This window comes from Ochlerotatus camptorhynchus, unplaced genomic scaffold (assembly GCF_037179485.1).
Source record: "Ochlerotatus camptorhynchus isolate MF236.1 unplaced genomic scaffold, CSIRO-AGI_Acam_v1.1 ptg000232l, whole genome shotgun sequence".
Taxonomy (NCBI): Eukaryota; Metazoa; Arthropoda; class Insecta; order Diptera; family Culicidae; genus Ochlerotatus; species Ochlerotatus camptorhynchus.
Genome location: NW_027040722.1, coordinates 4232126 through 4248058, shown reverse-complemented (window position 1 = coordinate 4248058; position 15933 = coordinate 4232126). Strand labels below are relative to the sequence as shown.

Here is a 15933-nt window from a genome sequence, read left to right as displayed (position 1 = left end):
GATGAACTATGATGTGTCGCACGACAAGTTTTAATTCTTGTTGAAAATTAATCACTTCCCTGAGGGTACTGCCAATGCGACCAAGTTATCTCATTACATCCATTTCCCGCCGAGTTAAGAAAAACCATTAAATTTGATATTTCACACGACGGGTTTTGGTTCTTGTCGAGAATTGGCCACTCTCCGGGGAGCCCGCAATATTTCTGAAGGCACCAGAGCATGCCCGGGAGGGCTAGTGTGACCGTGGACTGTCAATAAGCCCATTACCGGCCAAGATTGGTAAAATCATGAAGTTTGATATGTCACACGGTGGATTTTGGTTCTTGTTGAGAATTGGCCACTTCCCCGGGGGCACCGGAACATGCCCGAGAGGGTTAGTGTGATCGTGGACCGTCGGTATAGCTGCTATTGGGTCAATTACATCATTTGAGAGAAAAAACATGATGTTCATCGTGTGTATACTTATTACAGAACAGTAAAGCCAAAAGTGACCCCAACGGGAACCGGAATAAGCCCGGAACATTGTATTGATCCAAATGCTTTCAGATGAATTCAAAAACTTCAGTAGATTTCCGACAAAATGCAACATGTTGTGAAGAAAAAGACTGAGAAATTATGTTTTTAGAGCTAATATAATTTTGAAATCTATACAAATTTAGACGTTATTCACCCAAAGGACAAACAACCTTTACTGAAATTTGGTTCAGAGCCAATTTGGACCCACTCAAAAAACGAAATTTCTTAGCAGGGTCCCAGCGGCGCCGTGGCTTAGTTGGTTAAAGCGCCTGTCTAGTAAACAGGAGATCGTGAGTTCGAATCTCGCCGGAGCCTCATCTCGATCGATAAGTGTTTCCATTATCACACTTCGCGTTGGGAGGTAATACTTTTTTTTCCACAGACTTCACCTTTATCAGTCAAGTTGAAGAACGAGAGGAAGCAAACTCATTGTATTGTTTTTTTTATGCGAGCAACGCGAGTGCCAATGGACTGCTAGCTACCCAACGCTGCTATTAATAACCGAAGCTGAGGTGTCCGAGCGGTTAAGGAGATGGACTTGAAATCCATTGGGTTATACCCGCGCAGGTTCGAATCCTGTCCTCAGCGGATGTGAAATTGATATTTTGCCTATTTCCTGCTTCAACAAGTTCAAGGCAATCTATTAACACTCGTTTCCCATATCATAATATATCGGTAGGTTTGCAGAGGTCAAAAGCCGTTGAACTTCCACTTAACACCCTCTCAGCGAAGGTACGAAAATCGGGGGGAAGAGGGCGTAACATGACGAACCGTTTGACAGGCGACGTGACAATCATGTCCATGCCGACGCCGCTGACTGTCGTGATTTCCTGCGCCAAACAACAAAGCGTCATCATCCATCCATCGTCGTCGTAGGGATTTTTTTTTTCGGTGAAAGACAAGTGGTATCGAATAACGTCTTCCTCCCCGGAAGGTAGTATGAAGAAGCATGAACTCGTGTGATGACAGCCACGTGTCCGCTTTTCGAGCTGTTATAGAATACGATTTTGCTCGATCTTTTCAGCGGCAATTTCCGGATCTTATTCGATTGCCTTAGTGACGTGAATAAATTTCAGTTGATGAATGCTATTATTAGTACCTACAATGAATTGCGAACGCAGATGATAAGTGATTCGATGACGTAGCGTTTCGCAACGATCAGTATACACGCGTCACATAATAAATTATCACCCAGCCAAAGAGCTTACTGCTCACTGATAGTGTATTAGTGTTGTAAAAAATGCCAAACAAGCAAACTGTGCGGAGTAGTAGGCATAGGCAGCCCTGGTGACCCCGAATTTCCGACTCAGTTCGCCGTACCGCAGCCGCCGCCACCGCCGGCCGCCGTGACAACGAACGCTGACGTCGCGTCGAGCCCAGTGTCGGTCGACGACACTTTGGCAATGGTGGCGGGTAAATTTATTATTGGCCTTGGAGCGGAGAGCTGAACAGCATGGGCGAAGCGGAACAAAACAAAAAGTATTTCGGCCTGTAATAGAACGATTGCTACAGCAGGAATAAGTTTCGATTGTGGTTAGGGCTGAGGAAATTTTATTACATGCATTTACACAGTGCATTATGGGACAAATCCTGGTTCCACGAACTGTAAATAAATAAATAAATTAAATTGTAGCTTCATGCTTTTAGGTTCTTCATAAAACCAAAACTATTGGTTCAGATAGTTATGATAAGTCAGCATCGTATGAGGAATGTGATGATAATTTAAACAATGCGTCGAAAGAGCTGAATTTTATTTTTGGAAAACTGCATTAAAGTGATTCCTCGATAAATCCAATCATGGCCGTCATGATTGCTGATATATCCAATCGCTTCAAGTTTTCTTAAGCACAAATCTCGGACGCTGTTGCGTCACCGCTTATGAAATTTGAACTCCCTGTTTGCTGCACTGCAGCAAATGTAAAGTTCTAGTTTACTTATTATATGTTTCAAGAGATGAACTAGCCTCAGGCTAAAAATCTCTAAAATAAAGACAAAAAAAAAAAAAAAAAATATTATATGTTTCATGAGAGCTGATATTGGTGCTCTTGAAATCGCTAGGTGTAAATGAGGTTAGTCAGAAATAAAGCTTCTACAGCGATTCACCTAAAAGTAAATTGATGTCTAGGACTTAGAACCATTCTAGTTGAAAGACTCATAATAAAGGTTGAACACGAAAAACTCCTGATACATCAAAAACGCTGCCATTGAGGCATTTTTGAATATTCTTTTTTTTTTTTATTTCACTGGATCAAGCTAAGAGTGTAAAGAATCACAGTAAGCATTGGTTGTCAGGATAAGTTCTTTTGTATACATCATGGCTTCACCGGAGCAAGCACGTCGCGATTAGATCCTGCACGCTCGAAACGAATATCCCGGTCTATCCGATCCTGAAAGTTTTCGATCTATTTATTTTTTTATTTTATTTTTTTATTTGTCGTCAATCAGTGTAGACCGTTTTACAATTGTTGTCTTAAGAGCTATGTTTACAATTTTGTCTTTGTTTATATTTTTTATAATACGTCTTGAGAACAAGTTAAAACATTACTTCTAGCTGACGTTATGCGAGGAATTAAAATATTGCTTTAATTTGGTTTTTGTCATTGTAAAGTGAATGTTATCGCAGTGCTTATTATATGTATCCATAATTTGGTTCAAGGGTCCAAATTCGGCATTATTCATACGATGACGATTTGTAGCAAATATATTTCTATTTCGTAAATGCCTAGATGGTGTATACAAATTTAAGGATGACAATAGTTCTATAGAATCATTGCGATGTGATACGATATCGTTTACGAAAGAAATCATAGCAAATTCACGACGCTCTTTTATTGTTTGGATATTTATGAGCATACACCGAGCAGTATAAGATGGCAGAGGAAATACAGTCCAACCTAACTTGCGGAGTGCATACAATAGAAACTGCTTTTGAACGGACTCTATTCTTTCTTCGTGTGTGATTGAAAAAGGAGACCAAACTATGCTGCAATATTCTAATATCGATCTTACATAAGCAATGTACAATGTTTTTATCGTATACGGATCGTGAAAGTTATAGCAGAAACGTTTTATGAAACCAAGCATGTTGTTAGCTCTATTAATAATTGTGTTATAATGATCGGTGAAATTAAGTTTTGAGTCCAAAATAACACCTAGATCTCTGACTCTATCACACTTTTCTACGATATGGTTTCCTAAAGTGATTGTTATATCGGGTAGGGTTCGTTTTCTACTAATGGTAATTGAGTTACATTTTTTTTTATATTTAATTGTAGCAGGCTTTTTTGGCACCAAGTATGGAATATCTGTATTTCCTCTTTGAATGTGATGATGTCTTTGGCATCTTTAATTTCCAAAAAAAGTTTAATGTCGTCAGCATAGATTAAAGCTTTCAATTTCTTAATAATGAAAGATATGTCATTGACGAAGAGAAAAAATAAAAGCGGTCCTAAATGGGAGCCTTGAGGAACTCCAGAAGTGACATCAACAGGATTTGATGTCTTTCCTTTGTATTTTACTATTTGATGGCGGTCAGTTAAATATGATTCAAGCCACTTGAGGAGTGCGCAATGAATTCCCATTTTTTGAAGTTTAAAAAGAAGCATGGGTATGTCAATTCGATCAAACGCTTTGCTGAAATCTGTATACAACACTTCTACATGGTTTCCGTTATCCATTGCATTCAAGGAATAATTAATTAATTCGAGCAAATTCGTAGTTGTTGAACGGCCTTTAAAGAAGCCATGTTGCATAGTAGTTATTCTGTTTTTAATTTGAAGAAAGAGTTTTTCATTCACAATCGCGTCGAAAAGTTTCGGAATGCAAGAGATTATAGCTATACCACGATAATTACGTATGTCAGATTTTTTGCCCGATTTAAAGATAGGCACTAAAAACGAGTTTTTCCATATTTTAGGGAAGTTTCCGGATTCCAGTGATATATTGAAAATCCAAAATAATGGAGCAGTAAGTTCAGTTGCTAAAGCTTTCATAAAAACTGGCGGAACACCGTCAGGGCCAGGACCTTTAGATGCCTCTAAATTGTTTAAACCCTTTAAGATATCATGAACCTTGATTTGACTTACGCTGATGTCACTTGAAAATTCTGAATAAGATCAAAATATTCACGGTCACGGTCCTCTTCTGAAAACGTAGCATAGATTTCTTGGAAGAAATTTCCATCCATCAAAGATCAAATCCATGGGCAGGAATGTTATACCTCGGATGACCGGAAGAGTGCCCCGGAAGAATTTAAAATCAAAAAGAAGTCAAAATTCTCCAAAATGTTCCTTGTCTGGAAAGCAATTTCCGTTACTTTTGGGACCAAGAACCAGCTAATTGACCAGTAGAAGTGCCCACGGAAGAGACTACTGTCTTTTCTGGAGCAGCATGAGGTGGATTGCCTACTCTGGCCGCTATTTGAATTCTATCAAACAGTGGTCAAATTAAAAATAAAACGCATTTTTAAATCCCTACAAGATTTTCGTGTCCGGATTTTTTCGTGTCCAACTTCTATGTAGAGGTGGGTAAAACGACTCATCTTACTGAGCGAATCTGATCCGTTCAGATCATTAAGACAGCTTATCAGTTCTTTTTGGAATCAAATGAAAATTGATCTGTGGTTTGAGTTATCCTTTACCAGTAGAGAATATAGGCTATAGAAGACGTGTTGATTATACGTTTTAGAATGACGAATGACGATTGGAAGTGATCAAGAGGCGGAATGGGTGGTCACCCTATCGCTGAAAGAAATATGATGGTTGCACTTTGGTTAGCCATCAACAAAAAACAACCAACGGAAATTATGGCGACGGGATTCTCACCAAGAAGTCCCAACGTAGCAGAAAATATGATCGTCGAAGAAAACTTCATCGGCAAAACTTGTTCCCAACCGACGAGCTTGGCGAACACCACATAGCACCAAATCGAGAGCGCATTGTCAGCAGAAAATGTGCACCCATCCACTTGGACTTGGCGAAGAGTCAACTTCGATCGCACCACGACTGAGTGGTATCATTGTTCAATCCACCAGCGCTACAACAAAGTATCGAAAATGTGGCCCTTCGGAGACGAGGAGACGGTAGAACACAGCAATATCACAACGCACGATGTGATTTCATATTCGGTGGACGGTGGCTTCATCCTAATAGCCATCGTCATCATCATCGCCTGGAAGTGGCGACGTAACACGAGACGCCTCAACTCCCTGGAGGCAGCATCGAGGCGCAACAACCTCAACGTTTGAGCGGGCGTCATCCGACGCCGCCGAGTCAGCGAGTTTGGTGCACCCGGCACCAAGAAGGACTGCATCGGATCGGTGCGCACGGCACCAAAGGTTTGGATATACAAATATTAGAACTTTGTACAAAAGCGAAATAAATATTACCAGTCTTGTTCAGAATCTCAAGTGAGTCGGGTGATTAATCCTATCACAACTCCTGATACGGAATAGGGCTCGGACTTATTCCTCCTAAGTTCTTTGCCAACTCTAGTCTTGTATCCAACGGCCCTTGCGGAAGCGGGGCTAGCAGCGACTAGGTTGTTGCAAAATCATTTTTGGTGACCCCGACGTGATCAGCACCGGCTGATCACTCACGTTAGTCGTCGCGCAATCAATCAAGTGTGATCGCGTGTGCTAATCAATCCTAAAAAATCACGGAAAGTTAATTTCCGCAGTGTGTAGCCCTCGTGCAAGGGCCAGTGAAAACCCGCAAGACTGCCGCGAGACGAACAAAGTGACCCAAAGTGAATTGAAATTTGTCCACACGGAGGGCAACGAAGTGATTGAAAATTGTCCGTACGGAGGACAGCGAAGTGAATTGAATTTTGCTGCCGCAGAGGGCAACAAAGTGAACCGAAACTAACCCGCACAGAGTGAAGTGTAAAAATTGTCTTACGGAGGGCAATCTGAAAACAGTGCTAGTCGCCCCGTGTGGAGAGGGCAATTCAATTTTAATCTTGTGCTTAAACAAAGTCGTTAATTAATTGCCCATCGGCTATCGCAGTGCCGTCGGCGCTATTACATTGGTCCGGCCGCGAGTGAAGTTAAGTTTGCCCCTACGCGGTCGCTCCTAAAGCAATATAAATTCGATCAGTGATTGAGGCCCCGACGGCTCAACGCGAACGGGAACAGTGACGGTAGCAATTGGTGCCTGCTCGACATCCCCGTTCGCGCTCGGTACTGTGTAGTGAAGAACTAGAAATTGTTTCCGTGCGTGTTCAGTGCTGATTAGCAGCTGAGCCGACGGCTCATAGTTACAAACGTGTGATCGTAAGAGTTGATACGCACCACTCGCGTCTCCCTACTAACCCGCACCCGTGGGGAAAAGGTAAGTCACTTCATTTCTCTAAGTGACCTGAAGCAGCACCACTATGGATGAGGACGAGTTGAATGTGGTAAAAAACCAGTTAGCTGCTCTGGAAAGCGGCATAAAAAAATTGGCCGCTGACCTGGATAAAATAACTCCGGAAAACCACCCAAGCCGGGCGGAAGTGAGGACGAATGCTTCAATAATCGATGGGCTCTACACTCAAGCCTGCTCGACATTATTGAAGTTTGAAGGCCACAAGGGCCCGCTACCAGATAGGAGAGCTGCTATCATGAAAGTGTATGTAGCAGCAAAATGCAAATTGGACAATTTGCAGCAGGCGCTGGAGCCTGCCGAGCGTCAAGTACCAATTGCGATGGATCAAACGTTTCAACAAGTTCCCAACCGGACCGATCATCTACCACGTATTGATTTGCCCCGATTCAACGGCTCACCTACAGAATGGTTAGCTTTCAAGGCCCGGTTTGAGAAAAGGATTGCAACCATAGGTGAAGACACTGATAAATACGCGTTTCTATCGAAGTGCCTGGAGCATTTCGAGCCCGCGCGTAATTCCATCGAAGCCCTGGAAAATTCCGGATCGAGTTTCGCAGAAGCTTGGGCAAAGCTAGAAACTCGTTTCTATAAAAAACGAATAGCATATGAGGGCTACTTCGTAAAACTGATAAAGGTTAAAAAGTTAAACTCTCCCAATGCAAAGGCCATCATGGCACTCATCGACGCAGTGGACACCACCATCCACGCAGCACAGCAAATCGAGAACGGAATTGGAAACGATTTGGACTGCGTAGCAAACGGTCTGCTAGTGAGCCTAGCAAAGGCTCGGCTGGATGGAGACACAGCATCCAAGATAGAAGAACGGATGGACATCCACAAAGTCTACACCTGGAAGGAGTTTAAGGAGGAGCTGGAAAAACGGGCTAACCAATTAGCCTGTTACTCCGACTTTGAAGAGCACAAAACTCGAAACGTGAAAACAGTAGCAGCTGCAGCCGTCACTAAAAAGAATGACAGGGAAGCCAAATCCTCAAAAAGCATCCAGGACAAGCCACAAAACAATCAGAAAAATTGCTTCATTTGCGGAAGCAAAGAGCATAGCATCTTCTATTGCGCTGCTTTCAATAAGCTTTCCATCAAGGAGAAGTGGGAGGCTGTCTCCAAGGCCAGACGGTGCTACAACTGCATGTCTTGGGGGCACTCAGTACAAAAGTGCCCCTCCAACGTAAACTGCAAGGAATGCGGGGCACGCCATCATACGCTCCTGCATTTCGAAGCCGCGGAAAACCCTCCGCAGCCAACCCAAAAAGTAAATGAAGGATCGACGTCTTCGGCTTCGGCCTCGACCAGCACCTCCCATTGACTAGGAGGTAGCTACGTGTTCCTGGCTACCGCCCTCATCCAAGTGAGGGGAGCTACGTCTTGGTACCAAGTAAGGTGCCTGCTCGACTCGGGCAGTCAGGTCGAAACTATAAGTGAAGAGGCAGCCAAAATTCTTGGGTTGCCTTTTTCGGAAACCCAGCTGACCATAAAGGGAATTAGCGGGGGTATTAATGCACGACGAAAAATCACAACTCAAATCGCATCTAGGAGTGGCGATTTAGCAATGACAGTAGATATGATGGTAGGCCCACGCCTGGTTGAAGACCAACCCAGTATCACACTACACGCAGGGGAAATAAGGGTGCCAGCGGGCATTGAGCTGGCTGACCCACTCTTCTATAGAAAGCAACCAGTCGAGATATTGCTTGGATCGCGAATATTCTTCCAAATCATTGGACCCAGATCCATCAATCTGGGCAGCGGACCAATCTTCCAAGAGTCCGCATTCGGGTGGCTTGTCGGCGGACTAGCATCGTTGCAAGCGCTACGACGAGCTACCACGGCTGTTATCGCAGCTGAGCCTGAAGCATTACGAGAGTCAGATTGCGCACCGGACCCAGATCATAGCGACAAGGATCAAGGACTAGATAATCTGTTCAAGAGCTTTTGGGCGCTTGAGGAGGTGACTTCTGCGGAAGCGAAGCCCTGTCACAGCGCGAATGCATGCGAGGAGCATTTCCAGAAATGCAAGACGATAGGAGCGGATGGGAAATATGTAGTCCGCATTCCTTTTAAAAATGAGCCACAGTTATTAGGCCATTCTTATGAGCAGGCAAAACGGCGATTACTATCCTTGGAAAAACGCCTTGCTCACCATCCGGAAGTATACAAGCAGTACAGAGAATTTCTGGCTGAATACCTCGCGATGAATCACATGGAAATAGTCCACCCCAAGGACAAATCCAAGATCAGGTACTACATACCGCATTCTTGTGTAATCAAGCCAGATTCCACTTCAACAAAACTACGAGTAGTATTTGACGCCAGTGCAAAAACGTCAAGCAACATATCGCTCAACGACATTCAACACAGTGGTCCTGTTATACAGCGTGAATTATTCGACCTGCTGTTGGATTTCCGATGCCACGACAAAGTGGCCACAGCCGACGTCGCAAAGATGTATCGACAAGTAAATCTTCACGAAGAGGATTCGTGGTTCCAATGCATCCTCTGGAGGAACGATCCCTCCGAAGAAATACAAGTATACCGATTGAAAACGGTAACGTACGGCGAAGCGGCATCATCCTTCCTGGCATGCCGAGCGCTTCATGAGGTCGGAGAAGAAATTCGGGCCGAACAACCTGAAATTGCTGAAGCTATTCAACAATGCTTCTACGTGGACAACTTCATGATGGGGGGAGATTCAGTCGAAAAGCTGTTGGAGAAGCGGAAGGCAGTGGAATCAGCCCTGATGAAGAGAGGTTTTCCTCTGCGCAAGTGGGCATCCAACGACGTCGACATCCTTGCTGGAGTATCAGACGAGGACTTGGAGAAAGAAATTCGAATCGGGGACCATGACATCATAAAAACATTAGGTGTAGCATGGTCGCCTAAAGCCGATACGTTCCGGTGCATCGCGGATGACCAGGTAAATTCCCATGAGAAAATGACCAAACGGCAGCTTGCCTCAGAGATATTGCGACTGTACGATCCACTGGGCATCATGCAGCCAATAATAATCACAGCCAAAATTCTTCTTCAAGGACTTTGGAAAATTAAGTTAAAGTGGGATGACGAAATCCCCACTGATACGCAACATGAATGGCAGCAACTGAAGAAAACGTTGAAAAAACTCGCTAGCTTGGCAATTCCCCGCCAGGCGATTTCTAGCAATCCTGTGCACTTGGAACTGCATGGATTCTCAGATGCGTCTAACCTGGCTTATGGCTGCGCGATCTATGCATATTGCATAGACGAGAAAAGTAGAATATCCATGAACCTATTGTGCGCTAAATCTCGAGTGGCGCCAATAAAGGATATCACCCTCCCACGAAAAGAACTTCTGGGAGCAAAGTTGCTAGCAGAATTAATGAAAAGAGTAATTTCCATTATACCAACGCACGTTCAGAAAACATACTACTGGTGCGACTCCCAAGTAGTTTTGGCTTGGATTCATTCCAGCGTACCCCACAGTGAGGTGTACGTTCGCAATAGAATCAACGTAATTCAGTCCCTTACGCAGCGAGCGGATTGGCGCTATGTGCCAACCGATCAGAACCCAGCGGACATAGTCTCGAGAGGTATTTCCGTGAGAAAACTTCTAACCACGAAAAAGGATATGTGGCTGCATGCCACAAACCATGCGCTAGAGAACAGGCGGCGCGTGGAGGCATATGACGCTCCGCAAGTGATAGCAATCTGCTCATCAACCGACAGAGACAACACCATCAGTGAGGTGGACGACTTAATATCAAGTTACCCGCACCATAACTCGTTCCAGAAGACGCGAAGGCATTTCGCCGTCATCAATCGGGCCATGAACAACTTCATGTCTAAATCAGCGGCCATCAAGTGTCGCGGGGTTGACCGAGAGCCACGCTTCGGGCCCTTAACCGTCAGCGAATTGGAGGCCGGTGAGCAACTGATCGTCAAGCATCTACAGCGCGTCAGTTATCCAAAGGAGTTCGCTCACTTGGAAGAACAAGGAACCCCTACAAAGCAGGGCCCTTTTCAACATCTCAGTCCAATCATCGAAGATGGACTCATCCGCATCGTGGGCAGGCTTAGCCTGTCCGACCTACCCCAGCATCAACGACGTCCAGCTGTAATACCCCGAGAGCATTTCTTTGGAAAGGTTATACTGGACCACATTCATCGACGAAATCTCCACGCAGGCATGGAGACAATGATCGCGGATTTCCAGCAACGCTATTGGATGCGAAATCTCCGAAAACTGGCCAAAACTGTCGTCAATCGATGTATCTTGTGCGTACGAGCTAGGCCGCGCAAGCTTCAACAGCAAATGGGTCAGTTGCCAAGACCCAGGGTGAATCCATCCCCAGCATTCACCCACACTGGAGTAGACCTATGCGGTCCATTTCAGATTTTACTAAGCCCACGGGCCAAAACGAGGATGACAGTGTACGTGTGCATCTTCGTCTGTCTTTCAACAAAAGCAGTTCATCTTGAAGTGGTGGAAGATCAGTCCACCGGTGCATTCATTGCTGCTTTGATGAGATTTACTTCGCTGCGCGGTAAGCCAGAGGTAATCTACTCGGACAACGGTCGAAACTTTGTCGGAGCAGGTAGAGAACTTGCAGAGCTACGGAAAATCTACAACAATGAGATCTTTCAAGACGAAGTGGTCGGAATAGCAGCCGACAAGGGAATAAATTTCTCCTTCATACCACCCCGAAGCCCAAACTTTGGAGGGCTCTGGGAAGCTAACATCAAAGTTGCAAAAAGGTTGTTCACAGCAGCAGCCCGTGGGGCATGCTTCAATATTCTGGAATTGCAGACCGTACTCTACCAGGTGGCGTCCATTATGAACTCTCGCCCCCTCACAGTGGTCTGGACGGACGCTAGCATCCCAGAACCACTGACTCCAGGTCACTTCCTTATAGGAAGACCAATGACGGCTCTGCCCATCCCAGGCAAATTCATCGAAAATGGGAGCATATCGGTACGCTGGAAGCGTATTCAACATCAAACTCTGCAGTTTTGGCGGAGGTGGCAGGACGAATACCTGCAACATCTGCGCTGCGTGGCCAAATGGACCAAGAAGCAGCCCAACTTGGAAGTGGGACAAGTTGTCCTCATTGGAGATGACCACAATCCTGTAGCAAAATGGCCTATGGGTATCGTAACCAGTACGCATCCAGGTGCTGACGGCGTCGTGCGAGTTGCCACGGTTCGCGTCGGGCCTAATATTTACAAACGCAACATTCGACTGTTGGCCCCATTACCTATCGAGTTACCAGCAGTCAACAACAACACAGAACGATCCTCAATCAGCGAATTGGTAGAGCATGAAGAGGACCCCCTACCTCAAGCAATTTGGGACAATCGCCTGCGTCCTCGTCCCAAAGGGGGGAGAAAATGGAAGTGATCAAGAGGCGGAATGGGTGGTCACCCTATCGCTGAAAGAAATATGATGGTTGCACTTTGGTTAGCCATCAACAAAAAACAACCAACGGAAATTATGGCGACGGGATTCTCACCAAGAAGTCCCAACGTAGCAGAAAATATGATCGTCGAAGAAAACTTCATCGGCAAAACTTGTTCCCAACCGACGAGCTTGGCGAACACCACATAGCACCAAATCGAGAGCGCATTGTCAGCAGAAAATGTGCACCCATCCACTTGGACTTGGCGAAGAGTCAACTTCGATCGCACCACGACTGAGTGGTATCATTGTTCAATCCACCAGCGCTACAACAAAGTATCGAAAATGTGGCCCTTCGGAGACGAGGAGACGGTAGAACACAGCAATATCACAACGCACGATGTGATTTCATATTCGGTGGACGGTGGCTTCATCCTAATAGCCATCGTCATCATCATCGCCTGGAAGTGGCGACGTAACACGAGACGCCTCAACTCCCTGGAGGCAGCATCGAGGCGCAACAACCTCAACGTTTGAGCGGGCGTCATCCGACGCCGCCGAGTCAGCGAGTTTGGTGCACCCGGCACCAAGAAGGACTGCATCGGATCGGTGCGCACGGCACCAAAGGTTTGGATATACAAATATTAGAACTTTGTACAAAAGCGAAATAAATATTACCAGTCTTGTTCAGAATCTCAAGTGAGTCGGGTGATTAATCCTATCACAACTCCTGATACGGAATAGGGCTCGGACTTATTCCTCCTAAGTTCTTTGCCAACTCTAGTCTTGTATCCAACGGCCCTTGCGGAAGCGGGGCTAGCAGCGACTAGGTTGTTGCAAAATCAACGATTCTCTTCTTCTGACTGGCAGTCGCGCGTAATTGACCGCACTGAATTGGCGTAGCTAATGGGGGTGCCAAGGGAGCCAGGTCCCCTCCAGAATTATCTAGCCCCCCCCCCCCAGAATTTTTGATGTTTTTTTTTGACTCACCGGCATTTTGTCAAGCTTGAGAAGCTTGAAGAGCGATTAATAAAATTGGACCACAAACAACGATTTTGACGTAGAATAGTGTTAGGTTTTGAACACTTGTAACTTTGTCATTTATAGATGAAATTAAAATCCAAATACGCCAATCGATAGGATATTACTTAACGAATCTTCTGAAATAAATAATTTTCCAATTTTTAATCGAAAAACTATTGAAAACTGCGCAAATGATAATTTTGGTCACTGTTTTCATGAACTAAACGTTTTCCCCAAACCCAGTCATCATAAACGAATACCACTTGGTAGCACATCATTCTGCTTGAACCTGAAAAGATATAAAAGACATGGACTATGACGCTCATTTTTTTCCGGGAAATAAATTTTAAGCAAACCACAATTATTAGTAATAACAAATTTTTTTTAACATGCAGAGCAAACATTTTCAAAAAAAAAAAACTTAAGAGGAGACATACACTCGATGAATTAGCAACAACTGACTGTAAAACATTTTGACTTTTAAATGATCTATATTTTTTTGAATTTGTGTGGTTCACATGTATTGCTTATCAAGTGACACAGATGCTTCTTTTCAACTTTAATTCCTTTTAAATTTCAATTATTATTAATTACAGTTCCTAATCCTATCAGGCCTGTTTTAAGAATGACCACCTTGGTGGGATTGGTTTGTTTTAAATTTGAAAAAGGAGACCACTTTATAACTACTATTTACAACTACAACTAACCTACAACTACAATATACACCTAATCTACTATATACAAATTGCTTAACAAAGCATGTTCTGATAAAATACATTTTTGTGAAAATTTAGTCTTAATTTCGTTAAATCTGGAATCTATTTTGGAAATGCCTGCCTCTTCGTGTAAATTTGTTATTCTAGTGTCGAAGGGACGATCAAGAACCATCCTCAGCACTCTATTTTGAGTGACCTGGATTTTGTTCCTGTGAGTCTGTGCACATGATTCCCACACCGGAGCTGCGTAGAGGATCGCAGGTGCTATGATTTGTTTGTAGACAACCAGTTTGTTCACCCTTGAGAGGGGGGATCTGCGGCAAATCAGCGGATACAGACACCTAACCAAGGCAGAACACTTGACTACTGTTTTCTCTACATGCGAACGGAAGAGGAGTTTTTCATCGAACAACATCCCGAGATAGGTTACTTCCGCAGACCACTCAACCCTTGTGCCATCCATGATTACAGTACAAGATGGAGCCGGTTTCAGTATGGGTGATTGCCGATGGAGGAACATGATCGCTTGTGTTTTGGAGGCATTGATTTTGATTTTCCACGTGGCATAATCAGCAAAGGCGTTAAGGCATCGTTGAAGCTTTTTCGTTATTTCGCGAGGCATCCTTCCTTTGACGGCTATTGCGGTATCATCTGCAAACAGGAAAAACACGCAACCGTCTCCGAGGGAAGGAATGTCGGAAGTGTAGATGCTGTAGACTGCCTTGCGGGACTACTGCTGGGATGGAAAACGTGTCTGAAAGACAACCATTCAACGACACCTTAAACGACCTTTGCTGAAGGTAGTTATGGGTGATTTTAACCAGATGTAATGGAAAGTTGAAGTTTATAAAGCTTGTACATAAGTCCGTCATGCCAAACATTGTCAAACGCCTTTTCAACGTCTAACAAGGCCATGGCTGTGGACTTGGATACAGCTTTGTTACTTCGGATGTTATTCATCACCCGTACTAGCTGATGATTGGTGGAGTGCCCCTTTCTGAATCCAAACTGTTCCGGAAGGAGAATGTTATTTTCCTCGACAAACTTGAGCAAACGATTGAGAATCAGTTTCTCGAACAATTTGCTCAGCGCTGAAAGGAGGCTGATTGGTCTGTAGCTTGAAGGCAATGTTGGATCCTTACCGGGTTTGCGGATTGGTATGATTGGTGCAGTTCCAAGCATCTGTTGAAGATAGCGGTTAGTCCACTGCACTTTCATGCTTAATCTCTTCAAGATCAAGTTGAATATACCGTCAAACCCGGGAGCCTTCATGTTCTTGGTGCATTTCGGCGCAGAGCAAATCTGTTGTACTGTAATCATATCCGACGAAGGCACGGCACAAGGGGAAGCATCTAGGTTTTGAACGCATTGCGCAACCTGATCTTCGAGCGGACTTTGGATATTCGAGCCAAGCAAATGCGATGAAGCGACATGCTCGCCGATCGCATTTGCTTTCTCTTGTGGGGTGATTAAAAGCCGATCGTCATCATTTTCGACTCTGAAAGTTTTCAGGACCTTATGGCTACCTTCCAGAATGGTCTGGAGCGGTCGTCCAGACTCTGGACAACACGGCCGAAACTTTCATTTCAGAGTGAGTCCATTCTTGAAGCAATCTGCCTGTTCAGGTCGGCCATTTCACGTTTTTTGCCCAGATCTCCAGTCCTCTGAAACTGGCGTCTACTAACATTTCTCATGCGAATCAAGAGTTGGGTGTGGGAATCAATGGCAATAAACTTATCCCTCACAGGATCTCGTTCGACGCACGCCTCGTCAGCAACGGTTATGGCTTGGTGGAGTCCCTCCAACGCTCTGTCGATGTCCTCCACGGTGTCAAGCGGCGGGTTGTCGATGATGTGCCTGTCTACCACGCGTCCAAACTGGGCCCAGTTTACGCGGTGGTAGACCTTGTGCAAACTTGGAGCAG

At 44.6% G+C, this 15933-nt stretch overlaps 1 protein-coding gene and 2 non-coding genes across 3 annotated transcripts; all 3 read left to right on the top strand.

The window, feature by feature from the left end:
- Window positions 1–757: 757 nt before the first annotated feature.
- TRNAT-AGU (transfer RNA threonine (anticodon AGU)) lies at window positions 758–831 on the top strand. Its single transcript has one exon. It is a non-coding gene; the product is annotated as a tRNA-Thr (tRNA).
- Window positions 832–1022: 191 nt separating this feature from the next.
- On the top strand, window positions 1023–1104 carry TRNAS-UGA (transfer RNA serine (anticodon UGA)). The gene has a single exon. It is a non-coding gene; the product is annotated as a tRNA-Ser (tRNA).
- Window positions 1105–9090: 7986 nt separating this feature from the next.
- LOC135704261 (uncharacterized) lies at window positions 9091–12807 on the top strand. The gene is made up of 3 exons (XM_065225726.1): window positions 9091–9813; window positions 10408–12186; window positions 12595–12807. Exons 1-3 carry the CDS (start codon window positions 9091–9093, stop codon window positions 12805–12807), a joined length of 2715 nt encoding a protein of 904 aa, XP_065081798.1.
- Window positions 12808–15933: the final 3126 nt, after the last annotated feature.